The sequence below is a fragment of the Microtus oregoni genome, unplaced genomic scaffold, assembly GCF_018167655.1.
Source record: "Microtus oregoni isolate MIOR12 unplaced genomic scaffold, Mior012 000004F_ref0000308, whole genome shotgun sequence".
NCBI lineage: Eukaryota > Metazoa > Chordata > Mammalia > Rodentia > Cricetidae > Microtus > Microtus oregoni.
Window position 1 is genome coordinate 31734150 of NW_024543063.1, and position 24864 is coordinate 31759013.

The 24864-nt window shown below is 51.7% G+C and overlaps 1 protein-coding gene across 2 annotated transcripts in view; it reads left to right on the plus strand.

The window, feature by feature from the left end:
* The first annotated feature begins 10439 nt into the window (after nt 1-10439).
* Piezo1 (piezo type mechanosensitive ion channel component 1) overlaps nt 10440-24864 on the plus strand; it is a 65274-nt gene continuing 50849 nt past the window's right edge. For both annotated transcript variants that reach the window (XM_041650049.1, XM_041650050.1), the window contains exon 1: nt 10440-10998. In XM_041650049.1, the coding sequence (XP_041505983.1) occupies nt 10935-10998 (64 nt within the window). In that variant the 5' untranslated portion in view covers nt 10440-10934. The remainder of the gene's footprint in view (nt 10999-24864) is intronic.

Here is a 24864-nt window from a genome sequence, read left to right on the forward strand (position 1 = left end):
CAAGGAAATCACCACAGTGGGACCCTGAGAGGGAGCTGGTCACATTACATTCAGAGTCAAGCAAGGACAGCAAAGAATTAATGTTTTCTAGTGCTCAGCTTGCTTCCTCTTCTTACACAGCCTATGATCTCCTGCCAAGGGAATGTTACCACAGTGGGCGGGTCTTCCAATGAACTTCAATTAATGTAATCAAGATTGCTCTTCATGCCGGGCGGTGGTGGCGCACGCCTTTAATCCCAGCAATCGGGAGGCAGAGGCAGGCGGATCTCTGTGAGTTCGAGACCAGCCTGGTCTACAAGAGCTAGTGCCAGGACAGGCTCCAAAGCCACAGAGCAACCCTGTCTCGAAAAACCAAAAAAAAAAAAAAAAAAAAAAAAAGATTGCTCTTCATAAGCAGGCCCAGCGGCCTGCCTCTCAGGTGGTTCTGCATTCTGTTAAGTTGACAAGTAACCATTGCCCTTCTTGTATGGGCATCTAACTTGGCTCTGTTCGATAGAAATGCAGTATGAGTCGTGTGATTTCAAGTTTTGTACTAGTACATTACAAAAAGTAAGAATCAGGTGGCAATAATAGCTTCAAAGCTTTTGTTTTCGTATGAGTCTTTTGCCTGCTTGTGTGTCTGTGTACCACATTCGTGCATTGTCAGGGGAGGCCAGGAGATGTTGGATCCCTGGTGCTGTAATTACAGATGGTGTTGTGAGCTGTCGTTTGGGTGCTGGAAATCAAAACTGGGTTCCCTGAAAGAGCAACCAGTGTTCATAACCACTGGGCCATCTCTAGCACCAGGTTGCAACACTTGTGAGAGCCTGGTGGTGGTGGTGCACACCTTTAGTGCCAGCAGAGGCAGATGAATATCTGAGTTCAAGGCCAGCCTGGTCTACGGAGTGGTTTAGGACAGCCAGGGCTACACAGAGAAACCCTATCTCAAAAAAATAAAACATAAACAGTATTTACAATAATTACATTGTATCAGTTATGCCAAAATGTCTCTCGAAATAAATAATTTATTATTTTGTTTGTTTGAGACATGGTCTCTCTTCATAGGCCTGGCTGCCCTGGAACTCACTGTGTAGACCAGGTTGGCCTTGAACTGACACAGATTGGCCTGCCTCGGCCTCTGCCTCCAGAATGCTGGGATTAAGGTGTACACCACCCCTTCCAGTTTATTTATGTTTTCAAGAAAGGGTCTCACTATGTAGCTTTTGCTGTCCTGGAACTCACTATGTAGTCCAGGCTGGCCTCAAACTCACAAGAGATCTACATACTTCTGGCATCCAAGTGCTAAGGTTAAAGGCATGCACCACCACACCTAGATAATAGAATTTTTTTTAGTGAGACATTTAACGTTTTCCTTTATTGCTGGGCAGTGGTGGCGCATGCCTTTAATCCCAGCACTCGGGAGGCAGAGGCAGGCGGATCTCTGTGAGTTCGAGACCAGCCTGGTCTACAAGAGCTAGTTCCAAGACAGGGTCCAAAGCTACAGAGAAAAACCTTTATTATTGTCTGCCAAAATCATCTTGATATCATCACCATCACCGCCATTACCATCCTCATCATCAGTATCACCATCGTCACCATCAGCAGGATATCCTGGTTGTGCTTATAGCTCCATCTCTATTGGCTGAACAGCCTTAGATAGGACGCTGAACTCTCAGCACTCGACTCCTCTGTTGTACCTCCTCTTTCAAGCAGAGCTGCAAAGCTTGGTGGAAGTAGGGCATGGTGAGAAGCCTAGCCTCTGTCAGCAGGAAATGGCTTATGGGTGTCAGCCTAGACAGCAACCCACCCTGACCACAGTGGAGCTGTAGAAGTTCCACGGACACATCCTCCCCACTAGCTGCACTGCCGGCTAGCAGAACCAACTATGCCACAGGGCCCTGAATCCACAGCCTGGTCAATTTGGTGGAAGGTCACATAGTTATGGACTTGGTGCAACAACTGAATCTTGGGGTTCTGGGTGCAGGTGCCCTGCTTTAGGACCACTGGTCAGCTGGACTAAGGTACCCACTGTCTCTCATCTGTCTGCTACCCTTCCCTGCCTACTGATAACCATATTCTTTATATATATATATATATATATAATGTATACAATATTCTGTCTTTGTGTATGCCTGCAGGCCATAAGAGGGCACCAGACCTCATTACAGATGGTTGTGAGCCACCATGTGGTTGCTGGGAATTGAACTCAGGACCTTTGGAAGAGCAGGCAATGCTCTTAACCTCTGAGCCATCTCTCCAGCCCTGATAACCATATTCTTAGCCCTCCTTCTTGGTGAAGGGTCTTTGAATTATTTATAAGAACTCAAGAGAAACTGTCTGGAACTGTCTGAATAACTCAATAAAGCTCTGGCAGTGAGTTCCTCCGATTTTCCCCCAAACTACAGAGCTTCTAGGAGGAAGCCAGGGCCTGAGCACGGATAAGACAAACAGGTTCATCCCAAGGTCCTTTTCCCTGCACCCTTTCCAACAGACACTTCTGGGTGGCTGTTGCTTCGCGGCTCCTCTATGCAAGCCTTCATTGTCCCTGGAGGAAGAGCAGAAGCTCCCGGAGGCCTGGAAGATCTCACAGAGCATCTCCCTACAGTACCACTTTAAGTGCCCCAGCAAGTCTAAATGGCCAGCTTCTATGTGTCTGCAGCCTCTGGGAGGCTGTTTAAGGTCTATTACATTATGGAAAGCTCCCGTGGGTCCCCTGGCTCCTAGAACATTCCAGTTCATATGAGACACTTAGTTTCCTGTTTCTGGCAGGGAGTCTGCATGGGTCTGGGAGCTGAAGGGCAGCTGATGTAGTTATCTGGAAAAGCCCACTGCAAAGCCCACAGGTGGATGGCATTTAAGATAAAGTCACTTAGGATGCTGAGGCAGGAGGATTGCCTCAAGTTTGAGCTATGATGTGAGACTCTTAACTCAGAAAACAAGGAAAAAGGGACTGGAGAGGTAGCTCAGAGGTTAAGACCACTGACTGCTTTTCCAGAGGTCCTGGGTTTGATTCCCAGCAACCACATGATGGCTCACAGCCATCTATGAGATCTGGTACCCTCTTCTGTCATGCAGGGATACAAGCAGGCAGAGCACTGTATACATAATAAATAAATCTTAAAAACAATAAAAGGCTGGGGGCCAGGCATTGGTGGTATATGCCTTTAATCCCAGCACTCGGGAGGCAGAGGCTGGTGAATCTCTGAGTTTAAGGCCAACCTGGTCTACAGAGCAAATTCTAGGACAATCAGGACTATACAGAAAAACCCTGTCTCAAAAAAGCAAAACAAAATCCCCAAACAATCCCGAGGTCAGATGCAGCATGTGCAGGGCCTGCATGTAAAACTCAACCCCTTAGAAAACGTGCTCCCCGATTCCCCACTAGGTCAGCAGTGAGCCTGTGTAGGCCTGCCTCTTGGGCAGTGCTGAAGAACAGAACCCACCCACAGTTAGGTGACAAATGTGATGTACCATGGTGACAGGTAAGGTAGCTCTGGCCCTAGCATTTGAGACCTGGGGAGAGGAGAAGGGTATCCTGGCTGGGGCCCTTGAGCTTTGAAGATGCGTTGCTGGACTGTGACCTTTAGTAGCCTTTGAACAGGTCCTGTCTGTGGTAAGAAGAGGCAGACACACTTCAGAGAAAGAGGAAGGTTCCAGGCCCTGGGAGGGACATAAATAGGCAGATGGCAGACGGCAGAAGGGGTCAGTCATGGCGCCACCCTGAGAACACAGTCCAGTCTTCCAGCAGTCCATCCCCGACCTGGAATCTAGGAGGGAATTCTCAGCATTCCTGCGCCAACCCGTGCCTGAGAGATTGCTGAGAGGCTGTCTATGTTTACCCTTGACTTGGTCCAGCCTTCGGATGTGCTCCCCACACAAGGAGGTGATGAAGTCTGCAGGGGACTTGATTTCTCAGCGACCTGTCTAAAGGGCCAGCTCAGGGCTGTGGCAATGGGTGTTCCCTGAGCCAGTCTTTCTTCAGCAGGGAAATCTTCACAGACAGCAGCAGTGAGGCATACCGGCTCTTGGCAGAGGCGCTGGGCCTGCTGACTGACAGCCCTGTTTTTCCCGATAGTAACAAACACACCACAATTAAAGACCAGCCAAGAGAAGGGCTCACAGAATCTAGAGGTTAGGGAGGTCCTGCGGGAGAGTGACAGGCCACAGAGTGAGTGCTGAGCCTGCAGGGACCCTGGCTTGATGTCAGTTTTCCCCTTTCTCAACAACTGCTGTAGTGGGTAAATGATACAAGTGAGGCCATGGCTGCCCCTAGGTATGGCTGAGGAGAGGGTTTGTTGCAGATGTGGGGGCGAGAACAGCCAGAGGCATCTGGAAGGGTCCAGACTGAACCAGGACAACAGACCAAACTGTGCCATGGGAGGAGAAGGGGTGGGGCAGGAGGGAGATGAGGGTAGGGGTGGGGGTGAGAAGTGCTGAGAAAAGCCTTGGGTACTGAGAGAGACTGGTCCTGGTTGTCCCGGGACTGTGTCAGGGACAGGACATTGTACATTCACACCAACGGAAGCCAGGGATACACACATGGCAGGCCAACACTACCACTGAGCTGCACCCAAGCCAAGGGTTGGGACTCTTCACCTGGAACACAAGGGAAGGAGGCAGAGCTGGAGTTAATCCGGCAAGGATTCTTCTGAGGCATGTCCTTCAGGAAACAGTGTGAGAGGCAAGGAGGACCAAGCAGGACAGTCAGGGCCCTAGAGGCCGGTCTTGGCTGGGGTATCTCCATGAAGCTGGGCACTCAGTTATACTCAAGGGTACCCTAAAGAGCTGGCCACACCTCAGGATGTGGATATTTACCCACAGTTGTCAAAGGGCAGCTATGCCCCATTGGAAGTGGACCTATGCGGGTACAGGTGTGTCCCAGGTACCTTATTCTTCCTGCCAACAAAGAACTATAGCAGAAAGTAGGTATGGGAGGAGCATGATTAAGGTTGGGGTTGGTATGAACTCACTGTCTGTGGATACAAGGTGTGCAGCTTGCTGGTTGGGGTTGGTGGTTAGCATTTGCGGTGGTGTCAAAGGCCCTGACCTCGTGATTCTCTTTGTTGGCCCTGGGCATACCAAGTCACTGAGATAGCCTGGGAGAGCTCAGATCTTTGGTAGTCATGGTTACACCCAGGAAGTAGGATGGTCACAGGGTTCATCCACCTTAGATGTCCAGACATGGTGGTAAGTAGGGCAGCTAAGGGGCTCATAAGTCGTTCAGAAGAATTAGGAGTTTGGGGATGGCATCCAGGTGGCTGTGTGGCCGAGGAAATCACGCCGGCTGCTCTCTGAGGTGTGTCTGCAGGAGCACAGTAGTTAAACATACAGACTGGTCATCCTGAGATCTGTAAGTGTTGTCCATTGTCACCTGTAGGGACAGGAGTGACATAATCAGCAGTCAGGCCCTGGATGCCCAAGTCCTTACCTCTCACCTCTGCTCCTGACCTGGGGAACCCTTGGGGCATGAGGAGGGGGTTACCCTCACCAGCATGGGTGTGCTTCCTGCCTTTTCCTGAGAAACAGGTAACTTTTCTTTCCCTGGGGCTAGGAGACATCCGGGCACCCTCGGCCTGAGAAAGCCAGGTCATGAAGGGATAGGACAGGCTTCCAGAGTGGGGACAGGCCTTCCTTTGTAACCCCTCCTGGAGCTTCCTGAAGAGGAGGAAGGGGATGAGTTCACCAACAGTTCCACCCCTGCACAGGGCCCCGCCTCCACACCCAGCTGTGGGCAGGAAAAGGCTGAGTGGCAGGGATAGCCAAGTCTACACACAGGCCTGTCCCTCCCCTCCTGGCTCTGAGCAGGCCCTGGAAGGAGCCAGGCTGTGGTTCCCTGCCTCCAAGGGCCAGGATGGGGGAACCAGACCTTAAGGGGAGGGGAGGAAAAGCAAGGGACACTTACCAGGGCTGGAGAGCAGGTTAGACCTAAAGGCAGCTCTGTCTCTTGCTAACTTCCCATGTTAGCTTGATTGGAAGGTCTGCTCCCTCTCTGGGAGAGCCACTCAGCTGCTGTTGCCCCTCAGAGATAGTGCGATGGTTCAGAGCCATGGAGGGCTGGACAGAGGGTGTCAGTTATAGCTCTCTGAGGCCCGTTTAGAAACAGCCTCACTGAGACATTTGTGTAGTTTAGTGCAGTTCTGGGCTTGGGTCTGGGCCATCAGCCTCTGGTTGGTTTGGGCTTGTCCCTCCAAAATCCCCAGTCCTGATCTGGTTTCACTGCCTAGATGGGTTAATATAACCGCAGACATCCTTCAGATGCCGAACTCATTTGGAAAATGCTGATGACTAATCTGGCTGCCTTCCCCCATCTTCCTCACGTGAGTGTGGGCTGAACACTCGCCCCTGCTCCCACCCCACTCCTGTTAGTAATTTGCCAGAGACTCCTGGCCACAAGTCCCACTGGCATGATTCCCAGAGGGGTCTCCACTACCAACTTTATTTTTCGAAAACATCTCTTTGATGTGTGTGTATTTATATGTCTGCGTGCATGCGTGTGTGTGTGTGTGTGTGTGTGTGTGTGTGTGTGTGTGTCTGGTTGTGCTGCAGTATGTATGGTGAAGTCGGAGGACAACTTATTTTTTCTTTTGGTTTTTTGAGACAGCGTTTCTCTGTGTAGCTTTGGAGCCTGTCCTAGAACTCTCTTTGCGGACCAGGCTGGCCTTGAATTTACAGAGGTCCACCTGCCTCTACTTCCCAAGTGCTGGGATCCCGAGTGCTAGGATTAAAGGCTAATGCCACCACTGCCCAGCTCCATCCAGCTTTTTAACATACACACATATATGTTAACACATATAATATGTTATATATGATATATTACATATAATAATACACCCCCCCACATATATATGTATATATTTGTTTTTTGAGACAGGGTTTCTCTGTGTAGCCCTGGCTGTCCTGGAACTTGCTCTGTACCTCAAACTCAGAGACCCACCTCCTTTTGCCTCCCAAGTCCTGGGATTAAAGGCATACACCACCACATCTGGCTTTTTTGTTTTAAGACACGGTCTTACTCTGTAGCCCAGACTGGGCTTGAGTTTGCTGTGATCCTCCTGCCTCTGCTACCTGAATGTTAGACTCAGAATGTGTACCACTATGGTAGGCTTTCTAATTCCACCTGACACGTAGGCAGCTGGCAAGTTTTAGATACAATTCCAAATAACAGACAGGGAGTTGGAGTCCTCAAGACTCTGGCCCAGGGTTGTCACAGCAGGGACAGAGTTGGAATGGTTCTTCAAGTGGTAAGGAGTGGGGAAAGGCCAGTCCTCTGGTCTACTGCCGGGCTCTGGGAGGTGAGGGCGTCTATAACCATGTGCAGTGGTTGGCTTGAGAGGAGGCAGGAGAGCAGGTGAGAGCTCCAGGTAAGTTCAACATGAGTGTCCCGGGTCCTCTCAATCTGGAGAGCCCGTCTGAGGTCACCCTGGATGGAAGGAGGAAGGAGGCGAGAATGATATCTACTGGCGTGGTATCGTGATAGAGCCCGGTTCTGTGCCCAGGCCAAAACAGCCCTTTGGAAGAGTCCTTGATCTGCAGGCAAAGGCAGGTGCAAGCCAGTTTTCTAGGGATTGATGAATTTTTCTGTTTCCAAGAATGGGAACTGGCACTTGACAGAAATGTTCTCGAGAGCTGAAATAATAGCTTCCCAAGTATCGCAGTTGCTGGCAGGGAGTCAAGGAAGCAAGATGCTGGAGAAGTAGGCAACATGGTCTGCCTCTGGGGGTGGGTGGAGGCTGTGCTATTTTCTTAAAACTGTTTGCCTTAGTAAATCACATAGCATCAGCTTGGCATTTTAACCATTTTTCTTTTTCTTTCTTTGAGACAGGGTTTCTCTGTGTAGCCCTGGATACCCTGGAACTTGCTCTGTAGACCAGGGTGATCTAGAACTCAGAGATTTACGTGTTTCTGCCTCCTGGTTCCTGGGGCTAAAAGCATAGACCACCACCCTCCACCATTGAACCATTTTTCAAATGTGCACTTGAGGGACTTTCAAAATCCTCCTCTTCCTTCTTCATTTCTGGAGATACGGTGGCCCAGTCTGGTCTCAAACTTACAATTCTCCTGCCTCCTGAGAGCTGGGATGACTTGTTGGTGCTGCCATGCCTACCTCTGGAGCCTTTTAAGTTCCTATTAACCATCTCTTTCCTCCCCACACTGTACTCGGGCAGTCTTCTAATCTCTGTGTCTGAATTGACCTCATCTAGATACTTTCATAAAGTCAGGAATGATCCCAGCATGCCTCAGAGGCAGAAGCAGAAAGATCTCTATGAACCGGAGGCCAGCCTGGTCTACATAACAAGTTCTAGGTCAGTCAAAGCTACATAGTGAGACCCTGTCTCAAAAAATAAAACCAAACATGGCCAGATGGCACTGGATAGATACATTTTGTCAAGCAGTCCTTGGCTGATGGCCCTTTGGTCTGTTTCTACCTTTTGTGTACCATGGATGGTTTTGTTCTCAAGACTCAAATTCCAAGTTCTGCTTGAAAATTGGTTTTTGAAGAGTCAAAAGCCAACCAAATAATCAAAACCCCAAACAAACAAACAAAATTCTGTAACCACACACAGTTTATCGTTTGTGGCAGACACCCATCTCTTGGCTCAGTGTTTTCCAGATGTTTGGTTTGCAGTGGTGCCATAACTTGGTTCCCTGCTATAACCAGGTAACACTCAACTGCATGACGGCTATGTTTGCCCCCCCCCATTCACCCACTAATAGACACTTGGGGTGTTTCTGCTTAGAATTAACATAGACAAGTGGGGATGACTGGATCAGCTCTGGGGAGGGAGAGGGGGAAACCCTAGTGACAGAGCTGAATCCATCCTCCTCACCTAGGGGACAGATGCCTAGCTCTGCATGAAGCTCGGTGTGGCGGTGCACACCGGCAATCCTACACCCCTCCTGGAGGCTTCAGGAAGATGAGAGGTCATCCTTGGCTACCTAGCAAGTTTGAAGCCATGTCTAAAGAAAGAGGAAGAGGGCTGCAGGCCGGGCAGGCTGTCCCCGCGTGGCAAGCAGCAAGTAGGCAAGTTCTGATATGAAGAATCTGGTCCACTTTATTTGGCCTAGGTAACATAACACAGGTTTGTGACTGACCATGACACCAAAGGGTAGGAGGCTTGCTTGCGGGCTGAGAGCACATGCTTGCTCTGTTGTACCCGAGGGAGGCATGGAAGAGTGATGTAATTTTTCCAGTGGTAACACTGTATCTTACAAGGCGGGGAGCCTTCAGATACTCTTTAACTGCTGCAGAGAACACCATAGGAGACATTCTTGTTTCCTTGACAGTTCTTGTGTTTTGGCCTTTATGTTTTCCTCTTTTGCTACTTTGACAGTCGTGGGACACAAACATTTCAGTTCTGCAGCAGTTCCCAACCTTCCTAATGCTGCTTCCCTTTAATACAACACAATTTAATACACAATACTCCTGTGGTGACCTCCAACCACAAAATTATTTTGTTGCTACTTCATAACTGTAATTTTGCTTCTGTCATGAATCGTAATGTAAACATAGGTATGCAGAATAAATGACATACAACCCCTGTGAAAAGGTCCTTCGACACTTAGAGGGGTCGCGACCCATAGGTTGAGAACCACTGCTCTAGAGATGCTCTGAATGGATTTCAGAACCTCCCCCAAGTCTCGGCAGCACCCCTTCAGAGCCAGGCTAGAGGTGAGTCTTGGAGACAGCGTTAGGAAATGTTTAAATACTAGCTGCTCAGGGAAAGCCTGCATTTCTGGTGGTTTTGCAGAACTGAAGATTCTGAAGTTGTGATTGGTTGACTTTAGCCTGCTGGTGACCTGAGGCTCAATAGCAGTCACACCACCTCTCCTGATCCTTAAGCCTCTGTTCCCTAACTCATTTCCCAGTGCAGCTGAGTCTGGGCATGCTGGACTTGGTGCAGCTGTACAGTCATGGGCCCTTTTTCCTTTCTTCCTTCCCGTCCACCTGAATACGGAAGACCGAGCCAAACCAAGATGGCTTGGGTGAGGTACCCAGCACGTGCAGGACTCAGACACAGTCTGGGCACCAATGGGACAGCAGGTGCTCATCATCATTTGCTACCGTCTATAGTCTACAGCACACTGATTAAGGACAAACCACGCAGTGGGGGCAGCTACGACTGGAAGCAGTCCCAAAGCCCCAATCCAGACCACAGCGGGAGGCAGCTGTCCGGTACCACTGTAGTACAGTGTCTCTGCAGCCCAACCATCAAGTCCTGGCCAACGTGGCCGCTGTAGAGAACACCGACAACCCCCAGGGGGCGCTGCGCTCTCGCGACTTGGGGAGCAAAGGGGAAAGTTACTCCAGCCACGAGGGGCGCAGTTGCGGTGGGTGCTACCGAGGGTCAAGGGAGTCAGGCCCTTGGGAGTCTTTTTGTATCGTCCCGACCTAGGGTTCCAGGCTCCGGTCCCCCGGGGAGAAGCGCCCCACCGGCACTGTGCGAGTGACCGCACCGGGTTGCAGGCAGAGGGGTCTTCTGCGGCTTGCGGACCGGGGTCTCCGGCTCACCGGCACCAGTCAGGCCCGCAGGACCGGCGAGCGCGCCAACTGCGCTGGGCAGCGAGGGGTGCCTGGGCGCGCTAGGCCGTCGAGGGAAGCGTGGAGGCGGGCACTCCGGGGAGGGCGGGGGCCGAGCTTATAAAGGCCCGCAGGCGGGCGCAGGGAAAGAGCCGCCGAGTCGCCGTCCGGCCCAGCTCGGCCTGTGAGAGAGCCGCCCTGAGTTCCGCCCCGGGCGGGCTGACACCTCAGCGCGCGCGGGCTCCGGCCGTCGGGATCAGAGGGCGCGGCCGGCCCAGGTCCCGGTCAGAGGACGAGGCCCACGGGAGATCCGAGCAAGCGGCGCGCCACACGTGTGGAGACCCGCCCTGAGTGCCATGGCGCGTGGTTCCTCCGGTCCCCGTACCTCCCTTTAGCCACGGCGGCGCGACCCCGGGCGGTCCCCGGGCCTCGGGGCATGGAGCCGCACGTGCTGGGCGCCGGGCTCTACTGGCTGTTGCTGCCCTGCACGCTCCTGGCTGGTGAGTTGGAGGGCGCGGGCCGGAAGGCTGCGTCCGGGTCCCCCTGTGCTGTGTCGTCCGGCCCCGCGAGGGTGCGCGCGGGCGAGCACAGCTATGCGAGACTATTCCCCGGGACTCGCCGCCCAGGGCGCCCGCATTCCTGAGGCGTGAGCGCGCAGGCGACCTCGGCGGGCCCGGGTCGGGCACCGGGTGGAATCGCGGCAGGCAGCGGCGAGGCGCGGGTCCCCGAGCGGCCCAGATAGCGTTGGGCGTTTCCGCGCGTGTTCGGAGGAGAGGCCCGGGCGAGGGGTTATTAGCGTCTGAGACGGGAGGGAAGAGCGAGTTTCCATTCTCTTTCTTCTTTATTTCTTTTTTTTTTTTTAAGAAGAAAGAAAGAAAAAAAAAAAGTCAAACTTGCATCACGACTTCCTGACCAATCTGGGAGAAGGCAGTGTTCTGCCTGGAGCTTTTCAAGTCAGACTTTTCCTACTAGAAGTAATAATGTTCCAGCCCTAGGCGCAGTCCCTGGTGTTCTTAGTCCCAGTTCCGAGGCTGTCTACCCCATGCCTTGGAAAAACCTGTCTTCCTCATACCCTACTTGGTTACCTTCCAGTGGGACTGGGGCACAGGGCGCCCCAGAAGTCTCTGGCCTGGTGTCCGTCAGAACTGGAGATCCCAACCGTGGTATGTGTCCGTTGCTGGCCAGAAGCTCCTCTCCTTCCGTGTCATAAGTGCTGGGTTCCTCTGCGCTCTCCCAGCCTCAAGCAGGGCACCGTGCCCAACTTTTCACACCCCCCCCCCCCTTATACCTTCTGGAGCAGCCAGCTCCCCTCCACATGGGACCTTCTCCACGCTCAGATTAAGTTAGCCCGCAGAGAGATGGAGCGATTTGCCTTGTGTAAGTTTGTCTGCCTATGTGTAATCCATCTGTCAGAGGTGGGGGATTGTGTTTGGTCCCTCCAGTTCCTCCAGGGACACTGCTTGCTCACCCTGTTTTAGGAAGATTTCTTAGGAATAGGCTCCTGGGGTGTCAGGCATCCTGAGCAAACCCTACTGGGCCTTCCAGACAGGCTGAGTTTTGATTTGTAGCACCAAACTGTGGTGAGACTGAGGGAAATTTTTCAAGGCAGGAATCAATGAAAACCATTGAGCTTGGAAAGGAGGGGCCAGGGGACACTGTCCTCAGCTCAGCCTGGACTTGGGAGAGCCAAGGTCCAGGGCCCACATTGATGGCTTGTTTTCCTCACTGGCTTGTAGACACGGCAACTGTAAAAATTAGCTGAGTGGATGACGGTAGTGTAGAAGACAGGTACCCTTCCTAAAGGGATAGCCGCAACAGGAGCTGTCTCTCAGGACACCTGAGGCTTCTTAATTGTCAGTGCTTGGGGACAAGAAAAGCAGGGCAGGGAATAGGTGGTCTTGTTGTGTGGGAAGAAAGGCTTTGTCTTCTTCGAAGAGGTCCTCTCCCACAGACAGGGGCCTTCTTAAACAAAGTTGGCAGGGTTTTCTCTGACAGACCAGATGGTGAATGTTTTCACATCACAAAATACTCTGATATTTTTTTTCCAGTCATTAAAAGAATGCACAAACCATTCTTAGCTCGTGGGCCGAATGAAATCGACCGTGAACTCTGGTCCAGCCTGCAGCTAGTGACCCCTGAAGATCAGTCAAGGCTCTGAGGTCCCCTAGCTTTTCTGCTGCAGTGTGTGGGTGGCAAGAGAAGCTTCCAGTCTGAGTCTGGTTAGGATGTGAACAAGGCTTTTCCAGCTCAGGGGGTTCCCACCCAGCGGTGTGTTAGTCACCTGGGGAGCTTTCAAAAGCATATTGATGACTAATTCTCCCATTTTTCCTTAGGCCCAAACTGTCCCCCCAATAAAGTTCATTCATGAGCACATACCCAAGCACAGGCCACACCTCCCCTGACTCTGAGCCCTGGGCGTGGGCTTGGCCATCAACAGTGAGCGGGGGACACAGAGTCAGCCAAGAGCACCTTGTGATGCCATAGGAGATGCTGGCATTCTGTTCATGGCTATGAGGTGTAGCCATCTTTGAGCGTCTCTTGCTGGAGGTGGGACTCCACCTCTTGTGCGGGCTCCCTCACCCTCTACCCTCTGACCAGTTTGAGTCCTGTGTTTTGGAAATAAGGCTTCTCAGGTCAGTCATCCTGTAAGCTGGGTGCTGGCTCAGGCCTTAGTGAAGGTTTGAGTCACCCTGGCTTGTTCAACCACCTTGTCAACTCGCCTACCAGGATGGCAACCTGAAAAGCCAGGCAAGCTGATGCCCCAGCCTCAAGGGAATAGTAACCGGCTCGGGCAGACTTGCCTGGTGATCTAGAGACCTAGGATCAGGACCCAGGGATGGAAGATTCCAGAGACGTCCAGGAGAGATGTTTGGTGCTTGGGAGAGATAGGACCAGGTCTGGCTCTTGGACTCAGGGGAACCAGAAACTTAAATACCAAGCAAGAACCAAGGAGTAAGACAGCTCATTGAGGGTGACAGTGAGAAAACCTGTGTGGTCAAGCAGCATGGTCTCTGCTCTCAGGGTCCAACACATGGCACCCGCCATAGCATGGGGGGCGTTGTCACATCCACGACAGAGTGGCACCTGCGTTTGACTGATTGTCTCTGAGAAGTATCACTGTTTACAGTGGAGCTAGCTCTGTCTTCTCAGAGTGTCTTCATTGTCACCATCTACTGTCCCCTGTGGGAATGTATCTGGCTTGCTCATCACATACACATACACAGACCACATGCACACACACATACACACACTGACACACTCAGGAACTGAACAGCCCTCACTCAGTGGTCACATCTACTGCTGAAGCTCAGGGCCAGAGAGGGCAGTAAGGTGGCAGAGAACCGAGCCTTCCCTGCCACTGGTGCAGTAGTTTTGGTAGCCACAGCATGGGTGAGGTCCCACTTCCCCCTGCAGCACTGTGGGGGACTCCCTGCTGAGCCTAGGTGCCTAGGCCTGGCGGAGAGGTGGGTGCTACCTCCACGCTGGGTCTGGGAGGGAATGAGTAAGCAGGCTGGGAACCCACTAGGTCCCAGCATGTTTAGGGGAGGAGCTGGGAACCGGCTGAGAACTGAGGGAAGATACGTCACACTGTTTTCTTTTTGCAGGTGGTCACTGGCAGTCAGAGGAGGGGAGGGTCCTGCAGAGGAAGTGACCTTGCTGGGGTGGGCAGAAGTGCTAGCTTCGGATCCTGGCCCCAGGCTGTTTCCTGGGCGGTGTCTCTGCCCGCGCATTCTGACTGCTCTAAGTTTGCTTTCTTACCGTCAGAGTTGGGGAGGGCAGGGCCTTTGACTCCCCTGGGTCTGAGATCTCCTTTCAGTTCTGTTACCGATTTTAGAAATGTCTAATTAGAAGTTTACTTCTTAATATACATTTGCTCTGGTTACTAAAGCTCAGCGTTCACACCTGCCTTCTGTCGCACTGTTGGCTCTGGGACTCCGTGTCAGAAAGCAGCTGCTTAGGATTAGGACGGGTGAAAGGAATCGCCTCACAGGCCCAGGATCACATGGATGGGAAGGGACAACCCTGAAATGAAGCGTCCTTTGCCTTCTAGCTGGCAGGTGCCTGTTTAAGGTCCCCGGGAGGACGAAAGAAGTCTCCTGGAGCATGTGCCGTGGGTGGAAGAGCTGTGGAAGGCAGCAGATTGCAGCCCGGCCCTTCATCTCGCTCTGAACTTGCCTGCCCTTTAACCTCTTTCTAGGCTTCATCTCCTCCCCTGTAAATGGAGCTATAAAAGCTTTCAGATCACTTCCAAACTCTGCTCTCTGGTTCCTGGGTTCTGACTCTCACACCCAGGCTGGGGAGGTGGATGGGTCAACTGTCTTTGGACAAAGGCCAGTCCTTCGTCCGGTGCTTCCTCCTCGGTGTTGGTGGCTAGGAGCCCCTGTATGCTTTCCTGTGTGCGCTGAGCAGGGCCAGGCATCGGCCGGCAGTAGCTAGGTCAGGTCTCCCGGGAACTGAGTAGAACGGGGCCTCCCACTACCGGGTTCCCTTCAGTGCAGATGCTACTTCTTAGGGAAAGTAGGCACTGGTGTCCCCACTTTCCATGCATAGGACCTGTCCCCGAGAGGGTCTGCAGCCCTGCACCCTGCTTGGGACACCAAGCTGCACACTATCCTGAACCCTCTGAGTTCATTCATGCATTCTCTCATCTAGGTCTCGTGGGAAAAAGCACTGGGTAGCAGCCAAGAGGCAAACTCTGGTTCCAGACCAGTGGTGCCAGGGCATGGGGTGGTGGTGGGGGCCGGCACTCATGGATGCGTGGAGGTTAGAGTGCTCACTTCTTCCTGACCAGGCCCGAGGACACTCTGAGCCCCTGCGGCTGTACATAGTTGGAGAGAGGGCTCAAATGCAGCAGTAACAAGCAGGCTTAGCTCCTCCCTTCAGAGGGGCTCTGTGATGCCGTCCAAGATGGTTTTTCCCAGGAATGGCATCCAAAACAGGGCTCCCCCAAGTAGTGCCATCTCAAAGGACTCCCAAACCGGTCTCCCCAACAATCCCTCTAGGTGGGACACTCCAGACATGCCTTCCAAAGTGGTCTGCTCCCTACTCTGTCCAGACAGAGCAGTATGCGTGGCCTGACCTAGCAGCCTGGTGCTGGACTCTGAAGGCCAAGCTAGCTTGGGTGGGCAGAGGAAACCCAGGAGGAAGCCATGAGTTGCAGGAGGAAGAGAGTATAGGATCGGGGTTAGCTAGTCTGGAAGGAGACAATAGGTAGCCAGGCTAGAGGATGAGGTCACTAGCATTCCAAGGCCCTATGTTTCCTTAGAAGGAGACCAGCTAGAGCTATAGTCAGTGCTACTGGGACTGAGTAGGGCCGGGAGATCTCTCCCTGTGCCTGTCCCCTCTTTGCAGAGAGGACTCCAAAGGTCAAGAACCAGGGAGGGAGGGTAGGCTGGGTAGAGCCTGAGGATGCCCCCCAGCCAAGTTTTCAACTATAGCTGTTCCTTTATCTGTAGGCTCCAAGACTCTTGGTGGAGCCTGTCTTGGTGACCAAGGTCTATAATCCAACTACCCTGGAGGCTGAGACCGGAGGATCACAGGTTCAAGGCCTCTAGGGATCACTTACCAGACCCTGTTTCAAAGTAAAAAGCAAAAGGAAGGGCTAGTGGAATAGTCCAGTTATAGAGTGAGGGCCTGGATGTGTGAGATCCTGGGTTCCGTCCCCAGCACCAGGGAAAACAAACAAAAAAAACCCTGGTGGACCTCTTATAGTAAAGAAACTGTTGCCTTAAGCAAATACCTATGATAGATGTTTGGAGTCTACCATTGTACCAACCAAACTCTTTACGTAGTCGGTCACTCTGTATATGCACCTGCGATAAGGTTTAATTTACATATTAGGCACAGAGGTTAACCTCGATAGCTAATGATAAGATTAAATAATTACCACCATATATGGCATGAACAGTTGTTTAAGACAGGCATGGTGGTACGAATCTTCAATCCCAGCATTAGGGAGGCAGAGACAGACAGATCTCTGTGAGTTCAAAGCCAGCCTGGTTCTACGTAGCAGAGTTCCAGGCCAGCCAGTACTTCATAGTGAAACAGTGTCTCAAAAAAAAATTATTTAAGTGTTGACAAGACGACTCAGTGGATAAAGACTCTCAGAAGTTGTCCTCTGAGTTACTCACATACTGTAGTACATGTGTGCTCCCCATGTGCGCACACAAATGGATAAAACATTTCTTAATTCATAATTCTTTTCTTATGATTATTATTGAAAAAATTTCCGCCTCCTCCCCACCTCCCAATTCCCTCCCCCCACTCCTCTCACCCCCCCACTCTTTTCCCCCTCCCTCTCCAGTCTGAATGAAATGCATACTTCCAGAATTTTCCATCTAATATTTTTGCACTGTGATTGGGTGTAGGGAAGTTGAAAGCTCAGATCAACTGAGAATAAATTCCACTATATCTCTTTTATTTATTTATTTGTTTGTTTGTTTATTTATTATTGATTTTTTGAGACAGAGTTTCTCTGTGTAGCCCTGCCTGTCTGTCCTGGAACTCACTCTGTAGACCAGGCTGGTCTTGATCCACTTGCCTCTGCCTCTCAAGTGCTGGGATTAAAGGTGTGTGCCTCCTCCACGGCCTGGCTCTTTTAATTTCCAGCCCCCATCCCTAGTCCCAGGAGAGCTTGGTCCTGCCCTAGTTCTTCCGTGTCTCAGCGTGAGTGGCATCTGCTGCATGTGGCCTCCTGCTACTGTCTTGTCACCTCATCTTGTCCTTTGTAGGTGGAACATCCACGGTTATTTTGGGGTTCCCCTTATGTCCTTTCCTTCAGTTGCTTCTAGGTTTCCGGTGTCAAGGGCACCTCTGCCCTTCCATGCATTTCTCTGGGCTGGACGCTGAGTCCTGTCACATTTATGCATGGAGGTCACATATATCCGGGTAGCCACTCACACTGATCCCTTGGGGAACTGGCCATGGGGAAGCAAGCATCGTCTGTAGAGGACAAGGGCAGCTGTCCAGCCAGGCCAGCCTCCTGGGTGATATCAGATATCTTAGCCAATATGTGCAGCCTTCTGACTCCCTGTAGCCATCCCAGGAACCCTTGCTGAGTAGGGTGGGCCCATTTTTCTGGTATGTTTTAATAGCATAATTATAGGGGGTATTTTTGGTTTTCTCTAAGAGGCTGACAGGGTGAGCCACGGCTGTTTACCAGGCTGCAATGTGGACACTATTTTTCTCTGTAAGTATATATAGCCGAGGCCATTTCTTCTCTGGGTTCAGGCTGCTGAGGGATGGTGGCCACCTCAGTCTCCTGTGGTTTCCTTTGCTATTGAATGGGAGCCTAAAATGGGCCCAGGGATCAGCTGCTGGGCTCTGAGGAACGTGAAGCTGGGGTGGCCCCCATCTTAGTTACTGTCTGTTGCTAGGAAGAGACACTATGACCAAGGGAACTTATAAAAGAAAACATTTAACCGGGGGCTTGCTTACAGATTCAGGAGGTTAGATGGTCACGGTGGGAAGCATGGTGTCAGGCAGGCTTGGTACTGGAGCAGTAACTGAGAGCTTAGAACTGATCCACCAAGTAGGAGGCAGAGAGGTCATGAGACTGGGCCCGGTGTGGACTTTTGAGACGTCAAAGCTCAGTGTTAGTGACACACTTCTTCCAGTAAGGCCACACCTCCTAATCCTTCCTAAACAGTCCACCAACTGGGAACCAAATCTTTAAATACATGAGCCTGTGGGTACCAATCTCATTCTGAGCATCATACCTCCCATCCAGGCCTTGAACCTTCCACGGAGTGTTCCTGCTCAGCCTGGTGAAGGCCTTTAAGAGGGTGTGAGTTAGGCCTCCTCCCTGCTGCTTGGTTTCCCTCTGGTATCGAGCAGCCACCTCCATCCTCCAAACCTTGGCCATCATCCAAAGACTCTGCAGCAGGAGAATGAAACTGCTAAGGAAGGAAGTCCCCTGGGGTCTGCACTGAAGGCCTGTGCTTGTTGGGGATTTGAGGATGAGGTGTGGGTTCTGGACAAATGGTCTGAGGTGAGCCTGGGAGGCTGCAAGCATAGGGTTTGATAGTGACCTCTTTTTTTTTAATTAATTAATTTTTGATTTTTCAAGACAAGGTTTCTTTGTAGCTTTGAAGCCTGTCCTGGAACTAGCTCTTGTAGACCAGGCTGACCTCATACTCACAGAGATCCACCTGCCTCTGACTCCCAAGTCCTGGGATTAAAGGTGTGCGCCACCACTGCCTGGCAATATTCACCTCTGGGAACCCCCACGACCTGCTGTCTGTCTGCTGACACCTTGCCCTCCAGCTCCCAGCATGCCTCTGTGCTACGGCTCCAGCATGCTCCTGGCCCTTCTCTCTCTCTCATTTACTTGATTTCTGTTTATGGTTAAAAGGCTGTTTAACAGCATCCTCCTGATAGCATGACAGGGAGTTTCGAGAGGGAAGTGACGGGCTGGAGAGATGGCTCAGCAGCTGAGAGTGTGTGTACTGTGCCTGCAGAGGGAAGTTCGGCTCCCAGCATGCACACTGGACTGCACACAGGGCTCCAGAGTCAGACATCCTCTTTAAGACTCTAGAGGCTCCTGAACCTGTGCCTTCTCCCCTGCCCCCAATACATACAAATTAAAAAAAAAATAAGTAAAATCTTTTAAAGGGAAGTGAGACCGTCCACTAGTTTGACAGCTGTTTTCCTCACTAGCATGTCTGAGGGCCAGTGACAGTAGTGACCCACGTGACTCCTGTATGCTCTGTGCTAAACTTTGGGTTGTGATCTCTGTCTCAGGGAGGGCTTTTCTTGTCCTGTTTGGGAAGGAACAGGCTGACTGGTTATCCTAGTTGCTCAGGATCACTCTGTGTACAGGTGAAATCGCTCTGTGGGCAGCTGAGTACTCCCAGTCCTGGTCAGCCTCTTGCTCCCCACATCACCTACAGTGAGATGGTCACATGCCGGCTTACAACAGCCTTGTGGGCCGTGGCCCAGTGCCTGGCCATATCTCCTGTCTGTGAGTGGGGCCGGGACTGTTTTCCTCACCTCGGACGTAGTCAACCTCAAGTAGCCAGACTCTCGGTGCATTTCCGCACAGTTTCCTCTAGCTCCATGGGGATCCAGTGGTCCTCCCTTGCCTGTGGCGACTGAGGCCCATGGCACATGCCAGTGTCCTTTCCTCCAAGTAATCCCTGGAGCAGTGTTGCCTACTATGAGAGCCTGGGGCCTTTGGCTTTCCAGTCTCACCAACTTACCCAAGCCGTGGCAGCAGGTATCACAGGGTAGGAGTGGGCAAGTCCTTGCTCTGTGTGTGTGTATATGAATGTGCTTGTGTGTACATATTCTTGTTTAAGGTTGTGTGTGTACTGTGGCAAGTGTGTGGAGGTCAGAGAGGACAAGCTCAGATGTTGGTCTGCACCTTCTACCTTGTTTGAAGCAAGGTCTGTCTTGTTTGCCACTGTTTGTGTACTGCAGGCTGGCTGGTTTATGAGCTTCTGGAGGACACTCCTGTCTCTGTCTCTCTCCTCACCATAGAGTGCTGGGATTACAGACACACAACGCAGTTTACACGGATTCCAAGGATATGAACTCAGGTTGTCAGGTGTGGGTGACAAGCACTTTTACCCACTGAGCCATCTCCCCAGCCCAGGTAGCCTGATTTCTAAGGAGAATATGGTAAAGTGTGTAGCATGGTTCAGGATACATGGTCCTTATCGAGAGCCAACGTTCTGCTCCAACAGCCCTGTCCTCCAGCCCTAGCCGCTCCAGTGTGTCCTGTCGGCAGTTTCCCTGGCTCTGCCGTCCTGGGTGGGTCCCCAAGGATGTCTTTCCACACATCTCGCTCTTATCCAGTGCTGCTGTACTCTGCTCCTCCTCCCTCAGTAGCTACTCACCTGTCCTCTCCCACAGACATCTGGTCACTCAGTGCCCTTGGTATTCACTTGACAGATGCCATCTGTAAGGCCTGCTCTGGCCCAGGCTGTCTTAGGCTTTGGGGTCCCACTGCCACTCCCAGTTTCTGGTGCACCTGAACACTGAGTACCCCGAGTGTTCTCCACCTGAAGTGTTACCAGCATCCGATAGAACCCACAGCTCTGTAGTGATGCTCAACAGCTGGAGATTTCCAAACAACCATTCCAAAACAAGTGAAGGTGACCCCGTGCTGCCTTGCAGCTCACGTGCATCGCTGTCATCTTGCTCAGGTGTGTGAGATTCATTCCAGCTACTGTTCCTTTTTGTGGTTTTTAGACAAGGTCTCACCATGTAGCCCAGGAAGGCCTGGAACTCCAAACCCTATCTCACTCTCCACAGATGCAATAGCACTGTTCTGTTTATGTCATGAAGTGTCTGTGGGGAGAGGACTTCTTTCTCAGGTGCACATGTCTGCCCTTCCTTGCTGGAGAAGAAGGTATGAGTGTAAACTCAGGCAGCCTCTAGCCTCTAGGTCCTGCCCACGTGTCTGAGGAATTGGTGCCCCACAGCCCATGTGCACAGTAGTGAAGAGGGGACTTCTGTGGCTTCAGTTTGTTTTCTGTGATGCCTGCTGAGTTCTCACTTGCGCCTGGTATGCAACCCTGTCTGACTTCATCGTGAAGTGTTTATGTCTTTCAGCCATTAAAGCAAAACAACAACAATAAAAAACCAGGAATCTGTTTTGGGTTCTCTTTCTTCCATTTTTGTTCTGGTGTTTGTGTGTGTGTGCGTGCGTGCTTGTGTGTGTGTGTGTGTGTGTGTGTGTGTGTGTGTGTGTGTGTGTTTACAAGGAGACCAGAGGTCAACCCAAGTGTTTGTCCTCAGGAGCCGGCCACCTTATTTTTGAAGGATTTCTCAGCAGCCTGTAACTTTCCGGTTTAGACTAGGACTGACTAGGGCTGCTGACCGGTGGGCTCCGAGAAGCTGCCCGTCACTGTCTCCCTGGCACCGTGTGCACTGCTGACCAGCGGGCTCCGAGAAGCTGCCCGTCACTGTCTCCCTGACACCGTGTGCACGACTGTACCCAGGTTTCAACTTTTTTAGATAGGCCATCACTCTATAGCCCTGCCTCAGCTGGAATTGCTGTATAGATTAGGGTAGCCTCAAATTCACAGAGCTCTGTCTGCTTCTGCCTCTCGAGTACTGGGACTAAAGGCATGTGCTGCCACACCAGGACACCCAGCTTTTATTAAAAGTGTGGGTTCTTGAGATTGAACTAAGGTCTCCATGCTTACAGCACAACCACTTTACTGAGCTAGCTCATCTCCACAGCCTTATTTTTTATATTTCAGATGAGGTTTCATACAACTCAGGCTGGCCTCAAGCCTTCTGTGTAGCCGAGGATGTTCTGGAACTCCCGACCATGCTCTTGAGGGCTGGGATTACATGTGTGTTCCACTGTGCTTGTTTTGTACATTACTGAGATCAATCCCAGGGTTACAGGATTGCATGCATGCTTTGGAGGCTATAAGCAGATGACCAACTGAGCTGTATGCTTAGCTCTATTTGTTTGTGAGACAGTGTAACAGGAGCTATACTAAGTAGCTCAGGTTAACATCAAACTCTTGTGTATGGTGGAAGGACGGTGTGTGCGTCACATCTGGCTTCCTCTGTTTTTGGTCCTTGGAGTTTGTTATGTTATTTGGCATTTCAGCCCTCCATCAACTGTGTATTAGTGTTTTTGTGCCTATGTGGCATGCTTATTCCGGTCTTCATGGTGTCATTTTAGGGGCAGGCCCTTCTAATCCAGATGGAATCCTGTTCAACAGTGGGACTACTGCCTGCTCTGTGTAGACAGTCACTTGTCCACAAGAATGTTTTCACTCCTTAGCCATGTGGCTCTCCCTGCCTTGCTGTGTGGCTGGACCTTGTCCTGGTATCAGAATGGCTGCTCCTTCCCTCCCTGTTCTCACCCCTGTTTTGAAACTCATAGACTTGACGAGGGTCCTTGTTCCGTCCTTGCAAGGTGGCCTCCTTGGTCTCCTAGACCCGGGGCCTACTATTTTAGTGTCCTCTCTCCTCTTGTCCTTGTTCCTAGGGACTATAGTGGCTATCTTTGTACACTGCCTATCTTTCCTGCTTTTCACTGTGCCCATTTAGATCCCTTAGGCATCAGTCAGTCTGAAGGACAGGGTAGTTTCTGTGCTTGGCAGATGCAGTGCCAGGGGCTCATGGAGTGTAGGTGTGGGCTTTGTCCTGTGCATTCAGACACTCAGATGACCCATGTCTTGTGGATCCTCTAGGGAACCCAAGTAGTCCATGGCCCTGTCTCCCCAGAGGCTGTGTGCTAACTAGCTGAGTTAACCCTCAGTCCTCAGGCCTTGTCCTTATCTGGGACAGCACTCTTTGTGGGGTCTGAGTGCAACCTCTTGCCTCCTTTTCTGCCTCCCCGAATCCAGCATGGCCCTTGGCTGGCACTACAGGGCTGGCCCTGTTTCTGCTCCACTATGTGAAGGTGACTGGACATATTGCCTGGAGCTTGGTCCTGGGGATAGTGGCTGGGCCTCGCATATCTACAGCCCCACTGGGCATTCCTGCCTGTGCCTGACACCACGCCTCTGTGTTTTCCTGTCTGTGTTGGCTTAGTGGGGTCAAGGAAGGCTGGGAGTTGCCATCCTTTAGGTGTGAAGGGAATGTCAACAGAGGCCAGGGGAGAGGTGACAAGGTGGATGTTCCTCCAGGTTGCAGAGGTCACACCTGTCCAGGCTTGCCTGGTGACATGGTCCCATGGCGACTACGTTCCAAGCTGTCCTAATTTCCTTTCTGTTGCTGTGATCAAGTATCTGGACAAAAAGGCAGTGTAGGGAAGAAAAAATTCATGCTTCATGCATGGCTCCAGGTTATAGTTCGTCACTTCAGGGAAGCTGTAGCCATAGGAGCCTCAGACAGCTGGCCACAGTCAAGAGCAGAGAAAATGAATGTGCGTATGGCCACACGCTTGTGCTCAGCCTGATTTCTCTACTCTTACAGAGTTCAGGACCCTCTGCCTAGGGAATAGTGCTCTCCGCAGTGGACTGGGTCTTTCTCACACCAATTAATAATCAAGACAATGCCCACAGACAAACCCACAGGATAACCAGACCTAGACAACTCCTAAGACTTTCTTCTCATGTGATCGATTGATTCTAGCTTCTGTCCGGTTGACAGTTAAAACTAACCATCACACAGACCTTATCAATGGGTGCAGACCTTCCCAGTGCATGGGGGAGGACAGTCGGGTAGGCCCTAATCGCTAAGGATCAGGAGTGTCGGGGGAGAGACTCACAGCATTGTGGGAAGAGGGACCTAAGAAAGTTGTTGTTGAACAAAGGTGTGGTGCTGCCTGGGAGAGGCTTGGTGGAACCCGGACCCTCAGGCAGCTTCCCTTGAGCGGCCTCTGAGCACTTTGAGCTGTGATCTCTGTAAGGGCCTCCTGCCTCAGTTTCCAGTTCCCACAGTGAAAACGAGCCTAGGAAGTAGATAAGTGAAGTGTGGTAGGGGCAGCTCTGTGTGGTGGTCAGGGGTGCTGTGGGTGGGATGTCCCTGGGCTACACCCGTCGGAGCCTCTTTCTCCCAGCCTGGATGGACAGCAGGTGTCTCCTTTGCTGATACACTGAAGGTCAGCGGTCATCCCCTAGCTTCTGGGATGCTTTCCCTCAGCCTGGGGAAGCACCAGCCATCACCTTCATTGTGCAACCTGAGTGAGGCCGGGTTTCTGCAGCACCACACAGCACGGAGGGAGTCTTCACTCCACTAAAGACTTAGCCCCCTGACTTTCAAGGCAGGCTTCTCTTTCTCCTCCCACCTCTACCCTTATCTCATACTGCGTAGCCAAACTTCTCCCACCACCTCCATTCAGGTCTCTGCACCTCTCCTACAACCTCCATCTCTACCTTGGCTGTATAAAGCACAGGGCTTGAAGCCAAAGGTAAAACTGTCTACCAGAGACCCAGGTGACTGAGACACCTTGGCCTTGGGGCTGTGGGAGGAACTATAGTCAGTGCTCCCCGGAGCTTCTGGACCAGCAGGCTGAGTTACATTCCAGAGATGACAGGCCATTCCAGGGAGGCCAGCAAGGAGGTGCAGGTGCGCTGGGCCCCAAATGAGGTCGGGAGTGCTGAGACACAGTGGCCCTTTCCCCTCACTGGAGGAAGACTGGCCCTGCTAAGGGACCTCACCCACCAGTTTGTAGTTTTGCCTTTGGGAAGGGGATAGACCTAGGTGGGAATTGCTGGGGTGCGGGGTGTCTCAGGAAATGGTGACGAGGCAGGTGTCTCCAACATCTTATGGGACAGAAATCATCCTTTACAAGACTCAGGCTCAGGTACCATCTGAGATGTGCTAGATCATACAGCCTACCTGCCTGTGGTCAGGGCCTGGTGGTGTGATTATAAAAGCAAAGACCACCCATTCCCCTACTGTCCGCAGATCTTTGGGTATTTGTGACCCAAGAGTCACTTTCTCATTGA